General features: G+C 41.2%; 1 protein-coding gene across 2 annotated transcripts in view; it reads left to right on the top strand.

The window, feature by feature from the left end:
* disc1 (DISC1 scaffold protein) overlaps positions 1-22,317 on the top strand; it is a 101,639-nt gene that overhangs the window by 36,138 nt on the left and 43,184 nt on the right. For both annotated transcript variants that reach the window (XM_080191867.1, XM_080191866.1), the window contains exons 6-9: positions 572-804; positions 1,740-1,794; positions 8,305-8,407; positions 16,890-17,078. In XM_080191867.1, the coding sequence (XP_080047993.1) occupies positions 572-804; positions 1,740-1,794; positions 8,305-8,407; positions 16,890-17,078 (580 nt within the window). The remainder of the gene's footprint in view (positions 1-571; positions 805-1,739; positions 1,795-8,304; positions 8,408-16,889; positions 17,079-22,317) is intronic.

The raw sequence follows: 22,317 nt of genomic DNA, 5'->3' as shown, positions 1-22,317 counted from the left end.
GATTCCCATTGACTCCAGTTTTGCCAGGGTGCCTTGATTCCAGTGTTGGACAAATGCTGCCTTGATGTCAAGGGCAGCCATTCTCACCCATCATCGACATCCTGGTAGTTACTGTTGATCAGAAACTGAACTGGAATAGTCATATAAATACTGTGGCTACAAGAGCAGATTGGAGGCTAGGAATCCTGTGACAAGTAACTCACCTCCTGATTCCCTAAAGTTTGTCCACCATCTATAAGGCGCAGGAATATAGTGGAATATTCTCCCCTTGCATTCAGTTTGAGGATGTGACACTTGGAGGTAATTACAAAGGTATAAAGACAGAATTGGCTACAGTGGTCTGGGAAAGTAGGTTTCGTCAGCAATCACTGTGCTTTGTTTTTTTCCCTCCTTACAACATGCTCTAACAGATGAAGAGAATTTAGGATAAAGTTACTGTGTTCTAATTTTCAGGTAGTCTAATGTAACAATTTAAGTTCTGCCATACTTGTGAAGGATATAGTTTTGTAATGAGGTTTGTATTTAAATAACTTAGAATCTAGTTAAATGGTGCATTTTATTACAAAAATAGGAAGAAATCACTGATCTCAAGGAACGACTGGCAATATTGGAAGCTCAAGACAATCAGCTAAGTATACAAATAGAAGAAGAAAGCAGACGCATTCACTCGTACGATTGTGAGCCTCCTTCTTTATCAACTCTGTCAGCTAATGAGTTGCAAGATATGAATAAGATATTGGAGGATGTTGTGCCATTACGAAATAAAATCCTCTTCACTGTAAAACTTCCTGAAGATATAAAGAGGTAAAAGAATATTTAGATGTTAATTGATAGTCAAGCTGGCCTCGTCATAAAATAGATGATTGAAGAAAATTTTATATGTAGTCTAATGACTCCAGGTATATCCTAAAGCACTTTTCATAAAATGAATTATTTTGAGTTGCAAATTTGTATATCTGTATATGTGACAACAAGTTTGTGCAGTGCAAAGATCTACAAATAGCACAAATTTCTAATTGATCTACCATGTAAATTGGTGGAGAATTGTTGCTTGGGACACCAGAAGAAGTCCCTTCTCTGTTTTGGATCTTCAATATCCAAGTGTAGCATCGAACAGGCGTACAGGGCCTGAACTAAGCATCCCATTTGAATGAAGCACTTCTTTCACTTAAAGAATAATGAAAGGAAGAACTCTTTGTTGGCAAAACCTGTTGAAGTTAAGTGAATTGAAAATTTCTGAACAGGAAGTTGAAGGGTGGTTGACTTCCAATGAAGTGTTTTTCTTATCCTGGGGAGTCATTTAATGGAATCTCATTATGTTGGTTGGATGAATAAGTAAGTGTATAAAATGCCATATGCAATTACTAACCAATTTTTTTATCATAAGTTGAAGTTTATTTTGGTCATGTAAAAAAAAATTAGTTACAATTGTAAAGAATTCATGCACTAGAACTTACTGTCTCTTCTACCATTAGGTTGGATATAGACTTGAAAGAGAAAGCTTTGGGAAAAGAGCAGAGGAGTGAGACAGATCCATTAGGTGGAATAGTTTACTTTCTCAAGTTGTAATGTGTCAGCTATTTTGGCAAAGGTATTCTACAAGGTACTAGATTTCCTTAAATCTAGTTTTGGTCTGATCTTGGGTTGCTTCAGTTAATTACTTAAAACTACTGTTTCATGATGTTTGTCATTTTCAGATCATATTGCTAATTGTTTTATCCTGCAACATGTTTTTTAAGGCTTCAAACAAAAGAACAATCACTAAGTATGGCTATTAAGACAGCTACTACCAAGGTAAGCCCAATATTAAAAATACATTTCTAGCATCGAATTTTTATATCCGCCCCATTTCTAATAGCTATTGATCCCAAATTATAAGACTGTCCTCTTTGCCTGTTTCCTTGTTTGTTTTGTTTCTTGATCATGTGCACCCACAAGAATGATGTTGAGGAAAAATTGGAAAAAATGTGTATTTGGATAAATAGTAGTGAAATATAACATTTGAACCTTTGAATGGGTTTCCTCCGGGTGCTCCAGAGTCCAAAGCTGTGCAAGTTGGGTTGGTTGGCTATGCTAAATTGACTGTAGATGCATAGGTTAGAGGATTAGTGGGTAAAATATGTACGGATATGGGGGTAGGGTCTGGGTCGGATTGTGGTTGGTGCAGACTCGATGGGCCGAATGGCCTCTTTCTGTACTGTAGGGTTTCTATGATTTCTATGTCGCTGATAAAATGGAGAAGTTACAAAAAAATGTTGGAGGATGGTTTTTTTCCTTCAATTCTTTCGTAGCATATGCTGTTGCTTCAAAGTCAGCATTTGTTGCCCATCCTTAATTGTCTTTGAATTGTGTGGCTTGTTAGGCCATTTCACAGGGCAGTTGCTGTGGGTTTGGAGTAATACATAGGTTAGACCAGGTAGGGATTGCAGATTTCATTCCCTAAAATACATCAGTGAACCAGCTGGATTTTTACAACAATCTATGAAAGTTGCCATGGTCACCGTTACTGAAATTAGCTTTTAAAAGGTTGGATACAGACTTAAAAGAAAAAGAAATTGTACAGCTTTGGGAAAAGAGCAGAGGAGTGAGACAGTCCCATTAAGTGGAATAGTTTACTTTCTCAAATTGTAATGTGTCAGCTATTTTGGCAAAGGTATACAAAAGGTACTAGATTTCCTTAAATCTAGTTTTGTCTGATTTGGGTTGCTTCATTTAATTACTTTCAACCAGCGTTTCTAGCAGTTAAAATTGATATGAAATATTTGTAAAGTAGAAAACTGCAGATGCTAGAAATCTAAACTAAAAGTAGAAAATCCAAGGTACTCAGCAGGTTTGAGAGCAAATGTGGAAAGAGAAACAGAGTTAATGTTTCAGGTTGTTGCCCTTTTTATCAAAACTGGGAAAAATTAGAAATATAATAGGTTTTTAACAAGGGGAGGATGGGAACAGGAATATGAGGGAAGTCTTTTACTGTGTGGAAGACTGGGCAATAATTGCTAGCCTACCCAGTGATGCACCCATCCCATCAATAAATAAAAACAGTTAGTCTTACAACGCTGATGGGACAAGAAAAACAAAAGATGTGCCAAGAGCAGGTGTGATGCTGTTTGAAAGCAAAAATGAGAGAAAAGCTGAAACATGCTAAGAAGATAAAATTGGTGTTGGGGGAGAAGCAAGTCAGAGAGATTGCAGTCTAAAATTGTTGAACTTAAGGTTGAGTCTGGGGGCTGTAATGTACCTGGACCTGGAGTGTCTGTTGAGCTTTGCTGAAGGAGTACAATAAGCCAAGGACAGAACTGTCATCATGAAAGCAAGGTGGAGAATTAAAATGTCAGGACACCAGAAGCTTTGAAATGGATGTTCTGCAAAGCTCTCACCCAATCTACGTTTGGTCCCCACACTTAGAGGAGACCACATTGTGAGCAGCGAATGCAAAATTCTAAATTAAAGGAACTAAAAGAGAAGGTAACAGACACCACAGAAAGGAGCTGTGGGAAGAGGACAGAGTTTTGGAGGTGAGAGAAAAGTAAACCAAGGTGTTGCAGAAGGAATTGTCCTTTCAGTATGCTCAGAGGGGAGGGGAAAATCTGTTTGGCAGTGGCAACATATTGGAGTTGACAGAAATGGTAGAAGATGATCCGTTGTCGGTTGGTTGGGATGGAAGGAGAGGACATGGGGAAGCCTGTTATTCTGAAAGGGAAGGGATGAGGGGAAAAGTTATGGAAATGAGTCAGGTAGGATTGCGTGCCTGTAAACCATGGTAGTAAAAATCCTCGATTGAGGAAAAAGGACATATCAAAAGTGCTGGTATGGAAGGTTCTATTGTTGGAATAGATGTGACGAGATGGAGAAACTTGGGGAATGGAATGGAATTCTTATAAGGTGTAGGGTGTGAGAACGTGTAGTCAAGGTAGCTTTGGGAGTTAATAAAGTTATAATAAATGTTTGTCGATAGTCTATGCCAAGAAATGGAGACAGAAGTATTGGAAGAGAAGAGTTGGAGATGGACCATGTGAAGGCGAGAGAAAGGTGGAAATTGGAAGCAAAGTTGAAAGAAGTTTTCCAATTCGGGGTGATAACAGGAAATGGCATTGATACAGTCAACAAAGTACAGGGAAAAGAATTGAGGGAGGGAGCCGATGTAGGACTGAAATAAGGAATGTTTCACACAGTCCATAAAAAGATGGGCATTGTTAGGACACATGCAGGTACGCATAGCAACATTTTTATTTGGTGGAATTGAGATGAGTTGAAAAAGAAGGTAGTCAATGAGAGAACAAAGTCAATGGAGGGTTATGGTTGAGGGAAACTGGTTGGTCCTCAGTTCAAGGAAGAAGTGGAAAATCAACAACCATCCTGAGGGTGCTAGAGGTCTAGAGACTTTGGATGTCCATGATGGGAAGGAGATGGTTAATGCCAGGAATTTGTAAACTGCCAACATAGAACATTACAGCACAAACAGGCCCTTCGGCCCACAAGTTGCACCGATCATATCCATACCAACCAGGCCATAGAACTATCTGTAACTCCCAATCCCATTAATTCCCATGTACTCATCCAGAAGTCTTTTAAAAGACCCCAGCAAGTTCGTCTCTACCACCACGGACGGCAGCAGATTTCACTTACTCACCACCCTCTGAGTGGAAAACTTAGCCCTAACATCTCCTCTGTACTTGCTCCCCAGCACCTTGAACCTGTGTCCTCTCGTACTGACCATTTCAGCCCTGGAAAATAGCCTCCAAGAATCCACCCTATCTATTCCCCTCAACATTTTATAAACCTCTATCAGGTCGCCTCTCAACCTTCATCTCTCTAGGGAGAAGAGACCTAGCTCCCTCAACCTATCTTCATAAGGCATGCTTCCCAATCCAGGCAATATCCTTGTAAATCTCCTCTGCACCCTCTCAATAGCTTCCACATCCTTCCTGTGGTGAGGCAACCAGAACTGCACACAGTACTCCAAGTGGGGCCTGACAAGGTTCTTATAAAGTTGCAGCATTACCTCCCGACTCCTAAACTCAGTCCCTCGATTAATGAAGGCTAGTGCACCATACGCCTTCCTGACCACATTCTCCACCTGCGAGGCCGATTTTAAGAGTCCTGTAGACCCGGACCCCAAGATCCTTCTGCTCCTCAACACTGCTAAGACTCCTACCCTTGAAATTTACTCCTTCATCCCATTGGTCCTGCCAAAATGGACCACTACACAGTTATCCGCGTTGAAGTCCATCTGCCACTTTTCTGCCCAGTATTGCATCCTATCTATGTCATGCTGCAACTTCTGACATAAAATGATGGAAAAGTTGCAGACAAAAGCAAATTACTGTGGATACTGGAATCTGAAACCAAAAGAGAAAACACTGGAAAATCTCAGCAGGTCTGGCAGCATTTGTGAGAAGAGAAAAAAGCTGATGTTTCGAGTCCAGATAAAAGGCTAGAAAGTGGGAGTTATACTGCAGGGGGAGAGAATGAAAGATGAGTCATAGCCATAGAAAGCAGGGGAAAATTCTGCTAATAGCTGTCCACAAAGAGAATAAAAGATGTGAATGGCCAAAGAAGGTGTAACCTGTACCAAATGAAGATGTTTGGCATGGGGGGAGGGGCGGAAAATGGGACAGAGATATAATGTGGAAAAAGGGAAGCGGGGTAGGGGGGGAGTTGCAGATATAGATGGGGAAAGACTAGATGAGGGGGGAAAACGTGTCAAAATAGGAAGAGATCAGTTTAGTGGGGCAGGAATAGGCTGAAACGATAGGTCACCCAAGACAGTACTCTTTGTGGATCTTGGGAATGAGGTAGAAGCAGGCTGTTGAGTGTTGAGGGACTATGAGATGGGAAACTGTGGAGGGAAGATCTCCAGAGGAGATGAAATGAGTGACTGCCTAGAAACATTTGTTCAGGGAGGGATCATGGCTTGGAGGAAGAAGTGTCAGAGTTGGTATTCAGCCCCTGCTAAGTAGAGGTCGGCATGCCAGGCATTAGCAGCACTCCTTTTGTCAGAAGATTTGATAACAATGTTGGGCCTGAAAGAATGCAAGTTCAGAGAGGCAGAGGTTGGATGAGTGAGGGGAGTGGAGAAATTGAGATGGCCAGTGTCACACTGATAGTTTTCAATAACAAGATCAAGACAGTGTGAGAAGCCAGGGGAAGAGGCCCAGGTGAAGACAGAATACTAGAGATGTGTGAAAGGGTCCACTGAGTGGAGAGAAGACTCCTGCCAACGGAAGTGGGTGAGAAGTGTCAGAAGTAGATCTCCAAGCCGAACTCAAAATTCCTTAAGGTGGGGTGGAAGGGAATAAAGCTGAGACTTTGCTAAGGACAGATCATTCTGCATCAGAAAGGGGAAGGTCAGATGTTTGGCAAGCGGTGAGATTAGAAGAAAGGATGGGATCAGAGGGAAGTGAAGGAGAAGAAAGTACTGGAGGTTGTTGGAACTTGAAATCCTTAACACCAGATAGGAAAATATGATTGCTCTTCTGCCCCACTCTGCTACCCCAAATTTAATACCAGTCTGATTCAAACCTGGTGATGTAACCAGCTACAAAGACATAAAATGATAGTATAATGGTCCTGACCACACTTTACAAGTATAAGTGATGGTGCTTATGAACATATTTAAATCAGATTTCTGCAGTGTAATTAGGAACTGATTTAAATTTAAGTTACTGACGAGGTTTCCCACATCTAGTGTCTGAGCCTCTATGTTGCAGATCAGGAAAAGACACACAAGTTCTCCTTCTTTGTAAACTACCTTTATTTCTTCGATCCAACTCCACATACAATTCTCCACCAGCACCCAGTGCCAACTTTATATATCAGTGACTTTTTTTGGATAATTGACACCAAATTACGACTTAACCCATAGTTAACAGCTTGGACCCACTAGTAAATGTAGATGGAGTTGGCTGGCTTAAGAATGTAAGTGCTTTTTGCATAATTCATTGTGGACCAAGAAAGGACAGCAATACTCTCTTCAACTCTTACAGGAAGACTTCTTTCCTTTGCTGATTGTGGTCCCTCTCTGTCATGTTCAATAAACCGCCCCATCAATTCTCCCTTCTGCCCCCGCAACCAAAAAACTTTGGTTTCTGCTTTCCCAATTGCCATTCTCTTCCAATCCCATCCACCAAGCCCTGATTTCTCATTCCCTCCCTCCTGATTTTCTTTTCAATTTAGATGTGGGGTGTGGGCCCTGCTGATAAGGCCAGTTGTTTGATGCCTTTGGAAAAAATGTTGATGAGCCACTTTCTAGAGGACAGTTGAGTGCCTTGATAGGCTGTTTCAGAAGCCAGTTAAAAATCAACATTGTTGTAGGTAAAAACACATGTAGGCCAGACTGGTTAAAGATAGCAGATTTTCTTCCCTAAAGTACCACTAAACCAGATAATGTCTTACTGCAATCTGGTCAGTTTTATTCCAGGTTTAATATACTTGAATTTAATTTCCACAGATGTCATGATGGGATTTGAACTTGTTTTTTCACTTGTTTTTTTACACAAGGCTTCTGGATTACTTGTCCAGTAACGTAATGGCTGTGCTACTTGACCCCAGCTTTCTTCTTCCGCTCCTCAGACCTTTATCCCATCCCTCCCAGTTGTTACTTTCTTGCGCCCCTCCCTGACCCCCAACCCTATCCTTGATCTTTGCACCCTAACTCCCAATTATTAGATTCTTTCCATCACCACCCACTCCAAATCAGGCCTGCTTCTTATTTCCTGTCTCCTGATTGGCATTTACTTGTTCCCCCAGAAAGCAACCTCTTGTTTCTTAGTCCTCATTACTGCTCTCTATGTACTCTTCCAAGGTCAGATCTCTTGCTTCCGTTCCTTCTGATCACTTGGAGCTATCTCCAGGGGTTCCTACCAAGTTCCTACTATGCTTTCCTGCCTTTCCATAAATACAGGGGCCCTCCACTTTGGCAGTGTCTTGGGATTGAGAGTGAGTTGCTTTCACTCCAGTTTGATTGGCTCTGAGATGGCTGTTAGGTCCAACTTACATTCTGAAAACTCTGCCACGTGCTTAAAGGGTTGGATTGATGAGTAATTTGGAGGTTAGTGCATACACTCTGATGCCTCAAATTCATCTCTGCTTGTTCCCAGCAAAATGTGTTTGGTGCCTTCTCAAATGAACTTCCACTGTTTACCAGGTTCCTAGTACTTTGATGAGCTAGAATGTTAATATTCCTTTCAACATCATTCTTTAGAGAATGCAGTATCACAGTTTTAAATCATTAACACTTGGCACTTTCTGCAACCTTCTAACTGTACATTAGTTTTCATAAACATTGTACTTTTACACATTTAGGTATTCAACAACCAAAAGCTGTGCAGCAATCTGAGCAAGAAAGTGAATGACATTGAAACACAGCTTCCAACTCTCTTAGAAGCCAAAATGTTAGCAATATCAGGTAAGTTGTGTGTAATGTAATCAAAGAACTAGCAATTACATTTTCTCAAAGCAACCTAAGCAATGTGGGGGAGGATGAATATTAAAGTTGGACATACATCATGCAGAACGTTTGTTTCTGATGACCATTTTTACTTGAGACAATAAGTCGTTAAGACAGGAGAACAGATATTTACTCCTTGGTTGCAATGGCTTTTGGGGACCAACATCCAGTTGTCTGTTCTATGGTTTGACTGACATCTTAATGATCAGACTTTAGATAAAGTACTGCAGATGCTGGAGATCTAAAGTTAAAAAACAATGTGATGAAAAATCTCCGCTGGTCTGGCAACATTGTTTCAAACTTCATGTAGCCTCTCTTCGGACTTTAGGTTGCTAATTTCCTATGTAACTAAGAATCGAAGAAAACACAGCTGTTTCCTGGAGATGGGGAAAACGACACAAGATGAACACAAGATTGATTGAGCTTTCCTTTCGGAATAAATCAGTCTCAGAAAAATAATTGATTCAAAAACTGTATTGTCGCATGTTAACAGTGGTGGTAGTGTGTGTTTTGATGTTTTGTGTGTTGTGGCAAAGATTATGGAGTAAATTAAAGTTTAGGATTTACTATATTTGCTCATGTAATCTAGAAACTAAATGGTCTTTTCATGTGCTGTGCATGAGATATTATAGTATTTTAATTTAACATGAGATTGTTCATACCCTGAGCCCATTATTGTATGGCTGGGCATTGGGCTATAAAGAGAAGTTTCTCATCATACAGAGATTCAAGTTTCACTTATGGCAGAAAAAGGTGCGCTGAACTTGAAAGAATATGCAAATCAGACTGGAAAAGTGTAACAGTGGATAACCCAGCCAATTTGAAAATATATAAGTGATTAGCACTTTAAAATACTTTCAAGATAGGATTGTGTTATTCTCGTTCCTCATTCTTAATTTCTTCACACAGTTTACAAGTACTGGTATGTCAAATCACCAGTGAAAAATTGGTGGAAAGACATTTATTTTATGAAATTACTAACAGCCTACTAAACATTGGACTTTTTAATTTATTATAATGGACATTTTAATTTATTATATTTTATCAAGCATGGAATATGTTCAGTGTCCCTTTTCCTACATTCTGTTCCAGGATAATTTTGAAAGATTTTAAACTTTTTTTATTAATGACACAAGAAAGCTTACATTAACACTGCAATGAAGTTACTGTGAAAATCCCCTAGTCGCCACAGCCTGGTGCCTCTTTGGGTACACTGAGGGAGAATTTAACATGGCCAGTCTATCTAACCAGTGCATCTTTCGGACTGTGGGAGGAAACCAAAGCATCTGGAGGAATTCCACACAGACATTGCACATTCTCCCAAACGCTGCACAAACAGTGACCCAAGCCAGGAATCGAATCCGGATCCCTGGTGTTGCAAGGCAGCAGTGCTAACCATTGTGACACCATGCTACCTACCTCTGACTACTTGTAATTTCACCTCTGACAGGATATCATCAATATATATACTTGTTACACAGCTCTGAGTTACAATGCCATTTTAAACAACATTGCCCATATAACATAATGTTCTCTTGTTTGGTTTCTCCATTATTAGTTAACCTGTTTCACTTAAAAACGTTTCTTTTGAAAAAAAGGGTTGAAATATGCATTTTCCCTTGTCGATGTCACCAGCAACAAAGGCTTTATCTATTTCATTAATTTCAGTCCAGGTTTAATTATATTAAATGGTGTCTGTAATACTTATTCACTTTGTGGGATAAACTTTTTTTAAAAATTATGCAAGATAAAAAGTGACAAAAAGAGAGGCTAAAAAATCTCCACTTATTATGATGGTGGCATAGTGGTAATGTCACTGGACGACTAATCCAAGGCTCAGGCTAATGTTCTGGGGATATAGGCCTAGCTGGTGGAATTTAATTCAATTAATAAAATCTGGAATTGAAAGCTAATCTCATATGACATCATTGATTATTATAAAAACCTATCTGGTTCACTAATGCCCTTTAGGGAATGAAATCTGCTGTCTTTGCCTGGACTAGCCTACATGTGACTCCAGATCTACAACAATTTGGTTGACTCTTAACTGCCCTCTGAAAAGGGCTGCCAAGCCACTCATTTCAGGGCAGTTGAGAATGGGAAACAAATGCCAGTGATGCCCACATCCCATGAAAGAGCAATAAAAAAAACTTGCTTGATACTAACCAAATATAGCAACACTTAGAGCTACCGTTTCAGGAGTGCTGTTGAAGAAACTTTGCAATCTAGCTAAATGTCAACATAAATGATTTTGAAAACTGTTCCCATCCCCATGGCATCAGAGGAGACAATTGGTACAACCCACTCCACATTGAAATTGCGAAGCAATGGTGGTCATAGGTTATTTTTTGGTGCTGACGACCTCATAGTGTACACATTGGTTGATAACATGGATAGTTTCCATCAAGGTAAATTACCTGATGTTCTCTTTAAGTCCACTCATGTCCTGATTGGACAGATCATGGGGGTGGTTTGCATGTCTCTTGTTTGTGGTTTGTCCACACTGCTTGGCCCTAGATGTTCACCAGTTTTTTTTTGTGACCTTCTGATTGAGCACTTTATGGCCAATGAAGTATTTTTATGGTGTAGTTCTTGTTATCTAGGAAATACATCAGCCAATTTGAACACAGCAAGCTCTGGTGAACAACAGTGTGATAATGTCTGTTTGTGATATTGAGGAATAAATATTGGCCAGAACACTGGGACATCTGTCACTTGTCTTCAAAATAGTACCACAGGATCTTTTACATTGATCCAAGAAGACAGATTGACATTCAGTTTGACATTTTGTTGGAAAAATGGCATCTCTGATAGTGCAGCACCTCCTCAGTACTGAATTGGAGTCTCATCCTAGAATTTAGTGCTTAAGTCTCTAGAGTGTGACTCTTGGCCTTCTGATGTGGAGTTAAAAGGGCTACCAGCTGAACCACTTTGACTGCTCTAATGATGAGACCACGATGGTCAGTCTAGTAAACTTGCTTGATTAATTGCTCTTCAGTGCATTTAATAACAACTTCAATGCCTTATCTCTGGAAGTGTTTAACTCATTGAATTTGTGTGTAGACATGATGAATTTTGCTACTGAATTTATTTGCACTGAATTCTGAGTGCTTTCATTGCATTCGGGTCCCCCTCTAGCTTCACCACAGTTCTAAAATGGCTCTTAATAAAATCACAAATGATATTCTATGCAACCATGACAAAGGTAAACTATCCCTCCTTGTCCTTCTAGATTTGTGCTTTGTACATGATGGGTCATTGCCCTCCAGAGCTTCCTTACCATTGTCCACCTTGGTCAGGTATCACTTTCCTGATTCCATTCTTATCTATTTCATCGCAGCAAGAGAAAGATCTACAATGGTTTCTCTTCCTGGTTCTGTGCCATTGTCTCCAATTATCTAGCCATAGATGCTGCGCCATTTCACACTTGGCATCATGATCATCCAAAAATTGCAACAATTTTGACATGTCCATTGATGATATCCAACTGTTCCCCACCACCATCTCATTTGACACCCCCGGTGTTTGTAATTTGTCACTGCCTTTCAAACCTTCAGTATCGATTGAACAGAAATTTTTGCCAAGTATTTAGAAGACCAAAGGCATCATCTTCAGTCCCTGTCATAAATACTGTTCCCTATCCAGCAACTCTGTCCATCTCTTTTCTAAGTGCTGAGACTGATCCAGATTGCTTGCAACTATAATATCATATTTGAAATGGTGATGAGCTTCATCAGCTTAGATGAAAAGCCATCCAGACTAGAAACATTAGTTTTGTTCTCTCTTCCCAGATGCTGTCAGACCTGCTGAGATTTTACAGCATTTTCAGTTTTTGTTTCAGATTCCAGTATCCACAGTGATTTTCTGTTAAGTTGCATTGGATCCAGGGTAAAAAATTTAAAATTCTCTTACTTGTATTCAAATCCCTCCATGGTCTTTCCACTCCCAATCTTTCATATTCTGCAGCTCTACAACCTCCAAATTGCACTGCTCCAATTCTGATCTCTTGAACATCCCAGATTTTAGTCACTCCAGTGTTGGTAGCTATGCCTTCAGCTGCCAAGGTTCTAAGTCTCCTGAAAGTTCTCCACCTCTTCATTACTCCTTCAAGACACTCTTTAAAACCTACCTATTTGACAAAGCTTTTAATTACGTAACCTATGGGGGAGGGCAGTGACCTATGAGGGAGGTGATGCCATAGTGATATTGTCACTGGGTAAGTAATCCAAAGGCCAAGGGTAAATAAAACTTTGGGGCTTTGGTTCAAATCCCACCATTGGCAAATGGTGAAATTTGAATTGAATAAAATGTATCCAGGTTGGTTAGCATGACATTAGTGGTGGGGGAGCTTTTGGAGAAGATACTGAGCGACAGGATATATGCACGTTTGGAAGAAAATGGACTAGTAAGTGACAGGCAGCTTTGCACAGGGAAGGTAATGTCTCACCAACTTGATTGAATTTTTTTGAAGAGGTGACGGAGATAACTGATGAGGGAAGCCTGTGGATGTAAAGTATATGGACTTTAATTAGGCATTTGACAAGGCCCCACATGGCAGACTGGTACAAAAACAAAAATCACATGGGTTTTGGAGTGGACTGACTAGATGGATACTGAACTGGCTTAGTTAGAGAGAGTAGCGGTGGAAGGATGTTTTTCAGAATGGAGCTCTGCAGCTATTGGTGTTCCTCAGGGATCAGTGCTGGGACCTACAGTGTTGTTTGTAATATATGATCTGGTGGAAAATGTGAGCGATCTGATTAGTAAGTTTGTAGATGAGACAAAAGATCGGTGGAGTTGCTATTAGTGCTGGAGATTGTCAGAGGATACAACAGGATATATATAGATTAGAGACTTGACACAGAAATGGCAGATGGAGTTTAATCTGGACAAATGTGAGGTGATACAGTTTGGAGGATTAAATTTAGGTGTGAATTATTACTGTAAATGTCAGAACCCTCAGGAACGTTAACATACAGAGGGATCTGGGCATGCAGGTCCACAGTTTCCTAAAAGTGGCAACGCCGGTGGCCAAGGTGATTAAGAAGGCATATGGCATACTTGCCGCCTTCAGCTGGGGCATTTAGTAGAAGAGTTGGGAAATCATGTTGCAGCTATATAAAACCTTGGTTAGGTTACATTTGGAATATAGCATGCAGTTCTGGTCACCACACTCACTATCAGAAGCATATGGAAGCTTTGGACAGAGTGAAAAGAAGTTTGACCAGAGTATTGCCTGATCTTGAGCTATTGGCTATGAGGAGAGGTTGAATAACTAGGATTGTTTTCACTGGAAAGACAGAGGCTGAGGGAAGACCTGATAGAGGTGTACAAAATTATAACAGGCATAGACAAGATGGATAATCAGAGGCTTTTTAAGAACATAAGAACATAAGAAATAGGAGCAGGAGTAGGCCATCCAGCCCTTCGAGCCTGCCCCGCCATTCAATAAGATCATGGCTGATCTGTCGCTGCTCAGTTCCACTTTCCCGCCCTCTCCCCATAACCCTTAATCCCCTCTCCTATCAAAAACCCAGCAACCCCTGTCTTAAAAATATTTAGCGAGGCAGCCTCCACCACTTCAACGGGCAGAGAATTCCAGAGATTCACCACCCTTTGAGTGAAGAAATTCCTCCTCAACTCCGTTCTAAACCGCCCCCCTTTTATCTTGAGGCTGTGCCCCCTAGTCCTACTGTCTTTTTTGAGCGGGAAGAGTCTTTCCACCTCTATCCTATCCATCCCATTCATCTTATACGTCTCAATGAGATCTCCCCTCATTCTTCTAAACTCCAACGAGTACAAGCCCAGTTCATTCAGCCTCTCCTCATAGCTCAACCCCCTCAACTCCGGTATCAGCCTAGTAAACCTCCTCTGCACTCCCTCCAAGGCCAAAATATCTTTGCGCAGGTGCGGCGCCCAAAAATGCACACAGTACTCCAGTTGCGGCCTCACCAAAGCCCTATACAGCTGCAGCAAGACCTCCCTACTTTTATATTCAATCCCCCTCGCTATGAAGGCCAGCATCCCATTCGCCTTCCTGACCACCTGTTGCACCTGCAAGCTGGGTTTTTGCGACTCATGCACAAGGACCCCGAGGTCCCTCTGCACCGTCGCCTGCTGCAGTTTTTCGCCCCGTAAGTAATAGTCCTTCCTACCATTCTTCCTACCAAAGTGGACCACCTCACACTTGCTAACATTAAATTCCATTTGCCATTTCCTGGCCCATTCGTCCAGCCTATCTAGATCCTTCTGCAGACTCTCCACACCCTCCGCACAATTTGCCGTTCCCCCAATCTTGGTGTCATCAGCAAATTTCGACACTCTACACTCGGTTCCATCCTCCAGATCATCTATATTAGTGGTAAAAAGCTGAGGCCCCGGCACCGACCCCTGGGGCACTCCACTAGTCACCATCCGCCAATCCGAATAGCACCCGTTGACCCCCACTCTCTGCCTCCTATTTGACAACCAATCCTCTATCCACGCTAACACCCTACCCCCAACTCCATGTCCCTCGACCTTCTGCAATAACCTCTTGTGAGGCCCTTTGTCAAACGCCTTCTGAAAATCTAGAAAGACCACATCCGCCGGCTCTCCTCTATCCACTGCCCTAGACACATCCTCATAGAACTCCAGTAAATTTGTCAGACACGACTTCCCTTTAATGAAACCGTGCTGCGTCTGCTCTATCAAGCAATTCCCTTCAAGATGCCTCGCAATTTCCTCCTTAATGACAGATTCTAACATTTTACCTACCACAGACGTTAAACTAACCGGCCTATAATTCCCCGCCTTTTGCCTGGCACCCTTCTTAAACAACGGCGTAACATTAGCCGTTTTCCAATCATCCGGCACTTCCCCGGAATCCAGCGACGTTTGGAAAATAACCACCAAGGCATCCACTATAACCTCCGCCATTTCTTTCAGAACCCTCGGATGCATTCCATCCGGTCCTGGGGACTTGTCCACAATCAGCCCCTCCAGTCTGTCGAGCACCGCCTTTCTAGTAACAGTAATGTCATTAAGACCCTCCAGTCCTACCACCTTTCCATCGCTAACACCCGGCAAATTATTCACGTCCTCCTCCGTGAAGACAGAAACAAAAAAGTTATTCAAGACCTTAGCCATATCCCCATCCCCTACCACTAGGTCCCCTTTCTCATCCTCTAAAGGACCAACATTCACTCTAGCCAGCCTCTTCCTTTTTATATATTTATAAAAACTCTTGCTATCCTTTTTTATATTAAGCGCTAGCCCAGCTTCATAGTTTCTCCTACCCTTCCTTATCAACTTCTTTGTCAATCTTTGTTGACATTTAAACCTCTCCCAATCCTCTTCTCGCCCACTACTCTTAGCTACTCTAAATTCCTCCGCTTTTAGTTTAACACTTTCCTTCACCTCCTTCGTTATCCACGGCTTATTACCTCTCCTCCTACTATCCTTTTTGACCATCGGAATAAATTTCCGTTGAGCACCAAGAAAGATCTCCTTAAAGATCCTCCACTGCTCCTCAACAGACCCTCCCTCCAACGCGCTCTCCCAGTCCACATTCGCCAATTCTTCTCTCATCCTACCGTACTCCCCTCTATTCAAACAAAGGACGCGTGTCCGGGAACCCACTTTCTCCTCCTCCATCTGCACCAGAAACTCCACCATACAATGATCACTGTCCCCAAGAGGATCCTTCACCACAAGGTCCCTAATTCTACCCGCTTCATTACATAGCACCAGATCCAAGATAGCTTGCTCCCTCGTCGGCTCCAACACACACTGTTCGAGGAATCTATCCCGGCAGCATTCCAAGAACTCTTCCTCGAGCCCCCCACGTCCAACATGGGTCGACTTTTTCTGAGAGTGGAAGTGTTAATTACAAGAGGGCACAGGTTCTAGGTGAGGGGGGAAAGTTTAAGGGAGGAGATGTGCAGAGGGAAGTTTTTCATGCAGAGTGGAGGGTGTCTGGAATATGCTGCCAGAGGATGTGGTGGAAGCAGGCACATTAGCAACGTTTACGAAGCATCTGGATGGGTACGTAAAAAGGGAGAGAGTAGAAGGATACAGACAGAGAAAGGGCAAGAGGTTTTTTTATAGTTCAGTTAGGGCATCCTGATTGGCAGAGGCTTGGAGGGCTGAAGGGCCTGTTCCTGTTCTTTGTATCACCATGTTGTGAAAATCCATTTGGTTCGCTAGTGCTCTTTAAGGGAGGAATCTTATTTGTCTGGTCTACGTGTGACTGCAGAGCCACAGCAATGTAGTTGACTCTTAAATGTCCTTTGAAATGGCTGAACAAGCCACTCAGTTCAAGGACAGTTAGGGATGTGCAATAAACTGTTGATTCAATCAATGACACTTCCAATCAATAAAAGAAAATCTCCCTATGTGGCTTAATGTCGAATTCTAGCATCTTAAAGTTACAAAATAAAAGTTGTTGGTGTTTCCACAGGGCGTGAATTCTCAACTGCTAAGCACCTTGATGAAGAGATCAAATCTTTGAATTCTGAGAAAACTAGACTTGAAGAACTTATCAGTGAGCTGCAGGATTTAAATATTAAGAATGCTGAACGAATTTCAGCAATCAGGGAAGATTATAGCAGTTTGAGGACTGAGCTGGAGCAGAAAGAAGGTTTATTTGGTAAGATCAGTTTGCTTGCTGATCAGTACATTAATATGGCTGTTTAATTGCTAAACTTTTGTGATTGTAACATTTAGCTAATGTATTGTAATTTTTTTAAAGGTAGGCTAAATATTCCTAATCCAGTTGATTTATTTTCCAGTAGCTTATTTGTGTAACGTGCAAAGCAAAAACCAAGGCAGACGATGTCACTAGCTTAATTACTCTTTTGGATGTTTTTGAAATTGACCAGCCCTTATTAAAGGAGAGTTGTCTGTCTTTAAATCGATCATAATGTGGAGTTGCCAGCATTGAACGGGGATAGGTATAATAAGTAGTCTCACAACACCAGGTTAAAGTCCAACAGGTTTATTTGGTAGCACAAGCATTTGGAGCGCCTACCAATCTACCAATATCACAGACTTGGCTTTGCCATACGTATCTTGTCCTCTGGATCCCTTTCTATTAAGGAGTGGCCGTACAAGGCAACAATCAGGATTGGTTGCAACCTGAAGTTGTAATTGTCAGGCCTATATATGTCCCAGCATGGCAGGTATACTTACTGGTTTTTATAGGTGAATATGAACATAGGAATTAGGAGTGGGCCACTTGGCCCCCTCGAACCTGCCCCTCCATTCAATAAGATTATGGCTGATCTGATTGTAACTTCAACCCCATAACCGTTCACCCCTTTATTAATCAAGAATCTATCTCACTCCGCCTTGAAAATATTCAAAGAAGCTTTTCCTTAAAAGACAGTGGAAGCAAAGTTCCAGAAATTCTCAACCCTCAGGAAAAAAAGTTCCCATTCTGTCTTAAATGGGCAACTCATTTTTAAGCAGGGATTCCAAGTTATAGATTTTCCAACAATAGGAAACAAGCTCTCCGCATCCCCCTGTCAGTACCCCTCAGGATCTTAAAATTTTCAATCAGGTTGCCTCTACCTCTTCTAAACTCTCATGCCAAGCCTAACCTGTCCAGCCTTTTCTCATAAGACAACCTGCCCATTGCTGTTATTAGTCGTGTAAACCTTTGAACTGCTATTAACACTTTGAATCTGCTTCGAACATCCTTCCTTATTTAAGGAGACCAGTATTGTACAAATACTCCAGATGTGGTCTCACCAACGCTGTGCACAACTGAAGCATAACCTCACTACTTTTGTAATCAACTTCTCTCACAATCAACGCTAAATTCTATCATCTTGTCTAATTACTTATTGTATCTGCACACTAGCCCTTTGTGCTTCATACGTAAGGCCACCAGATCCTTTTCCACCTCAGAGGTCAGCAATCTCTTAACATTTTGACAATAAGCTTTTTTTAATAAAAGAGGCCACATTACCACCAGTACCTTTCACTCTTGCTTTGTCTCTACTCTTTGGTATATCACATTTTGCCAAATTTAATACCTTTCCCTCACTATTTAGTTTAAAACTTTCCTTAATTCCTTAACTGTGTGGCTCGATTGAATGTCATTCCCAGTATAGTTCAGGTGTAAAATATCCCAACAGTCCAGATCCTACTTTCCCTGGTTCTGGTGCCAGTGCCCAGAGTGAACAATGAAGCAGAACCCATTTCTCCCAGGCCAGTGCAATATTTTCTACAATCTTATTTGTCCAGTGCCCTTTTGCATGTGAGTCAAGTAATAATCCAGAAATTATTAACTTTGAGATACTGCTTAATTTGGTACCTTGTTCCTCACACTGACTATGTAGAATCTTTTTCCTTGACATGCCTCTTTTGCTGATATCTATGTAGACTATGAACTACTGAACCTTCCTCTCCCAACGCAAGTCCCTCTCCAGCCCAGAGCAGACGTCCTGAATCCTGGAACTGGGCAAGCATCACAGCTGTCTGGATTCTCGTACCTTGCTACAGAGAGCAGTCTCAAACTCCCTCAATATAATGTCCCCTCCTACCACTCCATTCCTATGTGCTCCCTATATACAGTGCTTTGGTCAGTCAACTCATCTATTCTGCAGTGCCACACTCATCCAAACAAGCTGAATGTTGAGATTTTTAGGGATTCCCCAGGTGCCTCCAAGAAATAATTCTGAATGAGTAGCACTGGAAGAAACATCTGGTCCTCTTACTGTTCTGCTCTGTGGAAGGTATGGAAGCATAATGGAAATAGATTCTGCTCCAATTTGCAGCTCACCTCCTCTTAAGATAGAATTTTTGCTCATCCTGGAGCTGAAAGTTATCTTACTTTATTTTCTTTATAAACTAAATTGAATAAAGCAGTTTCCATCCACCACTGCCTTCTACTGGCTGAGCATGTTTTCACTGTACATAACTTCTCTTTCAATTCCATTCACTTCCAAATAAAAGATGTTACTATGGTACCCACATGGTCCTAGCATTACCTGCCTTTTTGAGGAAAATGTGGAACATTTATTATTTCAGTCCTACTTGGGGCCCTGTCTGTTGGTTCTTTCGGTACATTGATGACTATCTGTGCCGCCTTGTGCTCTTGCCACGTACTGGGAAATTTCATTGACTTTATTTCCAATATCCAGCCATGTCTGGGCCTTATCTAGTCTTACCATTGACTTCTTTTTCTTGACTCATTTGTTTCCATTTCTGGAGATTGGCTATCAACCAATATTCATTACAAACCTGTTTTCTGTGGGGACTCCATTCCATACTTTGTAGTTTTGCCATTTCTTTGCATCTGTTCTGATGATGTAACCATCTACAACAGCATTTCTGATGTATTCTTTTTTCCCCAACTGAGAATTGCCACCCAGCAAGATTGACAGGACACAAAGCCCAATCCATTTTAGGCACTTCTGCTCACCCCTCAATAACAAAACAAAGGAGATTGTCATCGGCTTCAGGAAGTGGAGAATATGCCCCTGTCTACATCAGTGGGCACGAAGTAGAAATGGTTGAGAGCTTCAATTTTTCGGGTGTCCATATCACCAACAATCTATCCTGATGTTCCCAGTGCTGACACTATAGTTCAGGAAGCCCATCAACATCTCTGCTTTCTCAGAAGACTAAGGAAATTTGGCATATCACCTACAACTATCACCAATTTTTACAGATGCACCATAGAAAGCATTCTTTCTGGTTGTATCACAGCTTGGTTTGGCTCCTGCTCTGCCGAAGCCTGCAAGAAACTACAAAAATATGTGAATGTAGCTCAATCCATCACGCAAACCAGACAACCACCCATTGACTTGGTCTACACTTCCCACTGCTTCAGAAAAGCAGTCAATATAATTAAGTACCCCACGCAGCCCGGGCATCTCTTCCATTTTCTTCCATTGTGAAAAAGATACAAAAGTTTGAGATCATGTACCAACCGACTCAAGAACAGCTTCTCTGCTGCTGTCAGATTTTGAATGGATCTACTTGGGACTGAGTTGATCTTTCTCTACACCCGTGCTATGACTGTAACACTACATTTTGTACTCCCTACTATCCTCTGAATGGTATGCTTTGTCTGTAAGAACATGCAAGAAGCAATACTTTTCACTGTATACTAATACATGTGACAATAATAAATCAAATCGATTCCCTTTCCGTTCTCTCCCATAACCACAATAGGATTGTCCTTGTCCTCACATTTCACCTCACCAGCCAGCTCCAGCATAATACCGAACAGAACACAGCTTCCCCAGCCCTTCCTTTTCGGCATAGTAGGTCACCCCTATCACTCTCTTCCCTGTGGCATTTGTCTGAGCAAGTGCAGGAAATGCAACAGCTCTCCTTTCATCTTCTCCTTTTCACTTTAAGACCCCAAATATTTCTTCCAAGTGAAACAAACAGCTGTTTATTTTTATCAATTTAATGTACTATATTTTCTATTCACAGTGTTGTCTCCATAATATATTTCTGTTACCTATTTGTTTTTGGATTTGTACGATCATGGATTTCAGCAAAGTTGGTTCAGAAGAAGAGTCATATTGGACATATAACGTGAACTCAGTTTCTCTCTTGACAGATGCTGTTGTATGTGCTGAGTTTTTCCAGCACATTCTCTTTTTATTTCAGTGAAGTTATATTTGGGTAGATTAATATTTTTGTTTTCAATCTTGGGGGATAATTATGATATCATGAAATTAATTGATGTTTAATTATAAAATTCATAAGATCTTTTTTTGATCGGGTATTGGTCACAAGAGGGTGCTGTCGCAGTATTATAGAGTCCTAACATCAGAGTTTCTTTTGTAGCTTTAATTGCAATCCCACACCAAAAAAAAAGCAGTGTTGAACTTCATGTAGATTAATACCCATTTCTGTTAATTTATAAAAATCACATTTCAGAAAAACATTTTGGAACAACACAGGTAGACTTTCCTGTGCCCAGATGTAATAGATAATTGGCGCAGCAGATATTAGAAAATCAATCAAATTCTTTTTTAAGTGGCAATTCTACCTGCCAAATTTTGACATAACACTTTACCTAGGTGATCCAGAAAAGTACAGGTTAACATTCAGAGAGGGTGAGATGTCACTGCTCTTGTAATGGCTGGTTGAGCAGGGCTGTTTTCTTTTCTCACCTTTTGATGGTTGGATATTGTGTCACAAAAATCTCTTTGGTTGCTAATTTGCAATATTTTCCTTGGTGATCTCAAAATTGATGTATTTACTTTGAATGATTCTGATATCATGGTAAGGGCTGCATTAGTTCCTGCCATTTGGCAGCAAACCAGGGCAGTCATTGAAAGATGACTTCCAACAAATGTGTGTTCCATTTTCTTCATTTGTAGGGCTCCACTGAAAATATCTGCTCACATCAAAGCTTTGATAGAATGTTCTCTGGGCACCTTGTTCAGTAAGCAGCTTGCCCCTTCTGTTGTCTGGCACCTTGTTCAATAGCCTGCCCTTCCTGCTTTCTGGGCATCTTTTTCATTGGATGCCCCCTCCTGCTATCCAGCTACCTTGTAACTTGCCTCTTATGTTCTGAGCACCTTATTCATAGAACCTTAGAAAATTACAGTGCAGATAAAGGTCATTCAGTCCATTGTGTTGAGCTGGCCAAAAGAGAAAAAAGAAACCATCTGCTCATTTTAATCTCATTTTCTAGCACCTGGTCCATAGCCTTGCAAGTTACAGCACTTGAGATGCAGATATAGGTACCTTTTAATAGGTTGAGCATTTCAGACTCGACGACCCAATTTAGGCAGTGAATTCCAGATATCCAGCATCCAGGAGGTGAAGTGGTTTTTCCTCATCTCCCTTCTAATCCTACCAATCATGATAAATCTGTGCCCCCAGTTAATTAACTCTTCAGCTCAGGGAAGCAA

This window comes from Carcharhinus amblyrhynchos, chromosome 7 (assembly GCF_965287045.1).
Source record: "Carcharhinus amblyrhynchos chromosome 7, sCarAmb.v2.hapA, whole genome shotgun sequence".
In the NCBI taxonomy this organism is placed as follows: Eukaryota; Metazoa; Chordata; class Chondrichthyes; order Carcharhiniformes; family Carcharhinidae; genus Carcharhinus; species Carcharhinus amblyrhynchos.
The sequence above is the reverse complement of the archived record's forward strand: the minus strand, read 5'-3'. Positions and strand labels throughout refer to the sequence as shown.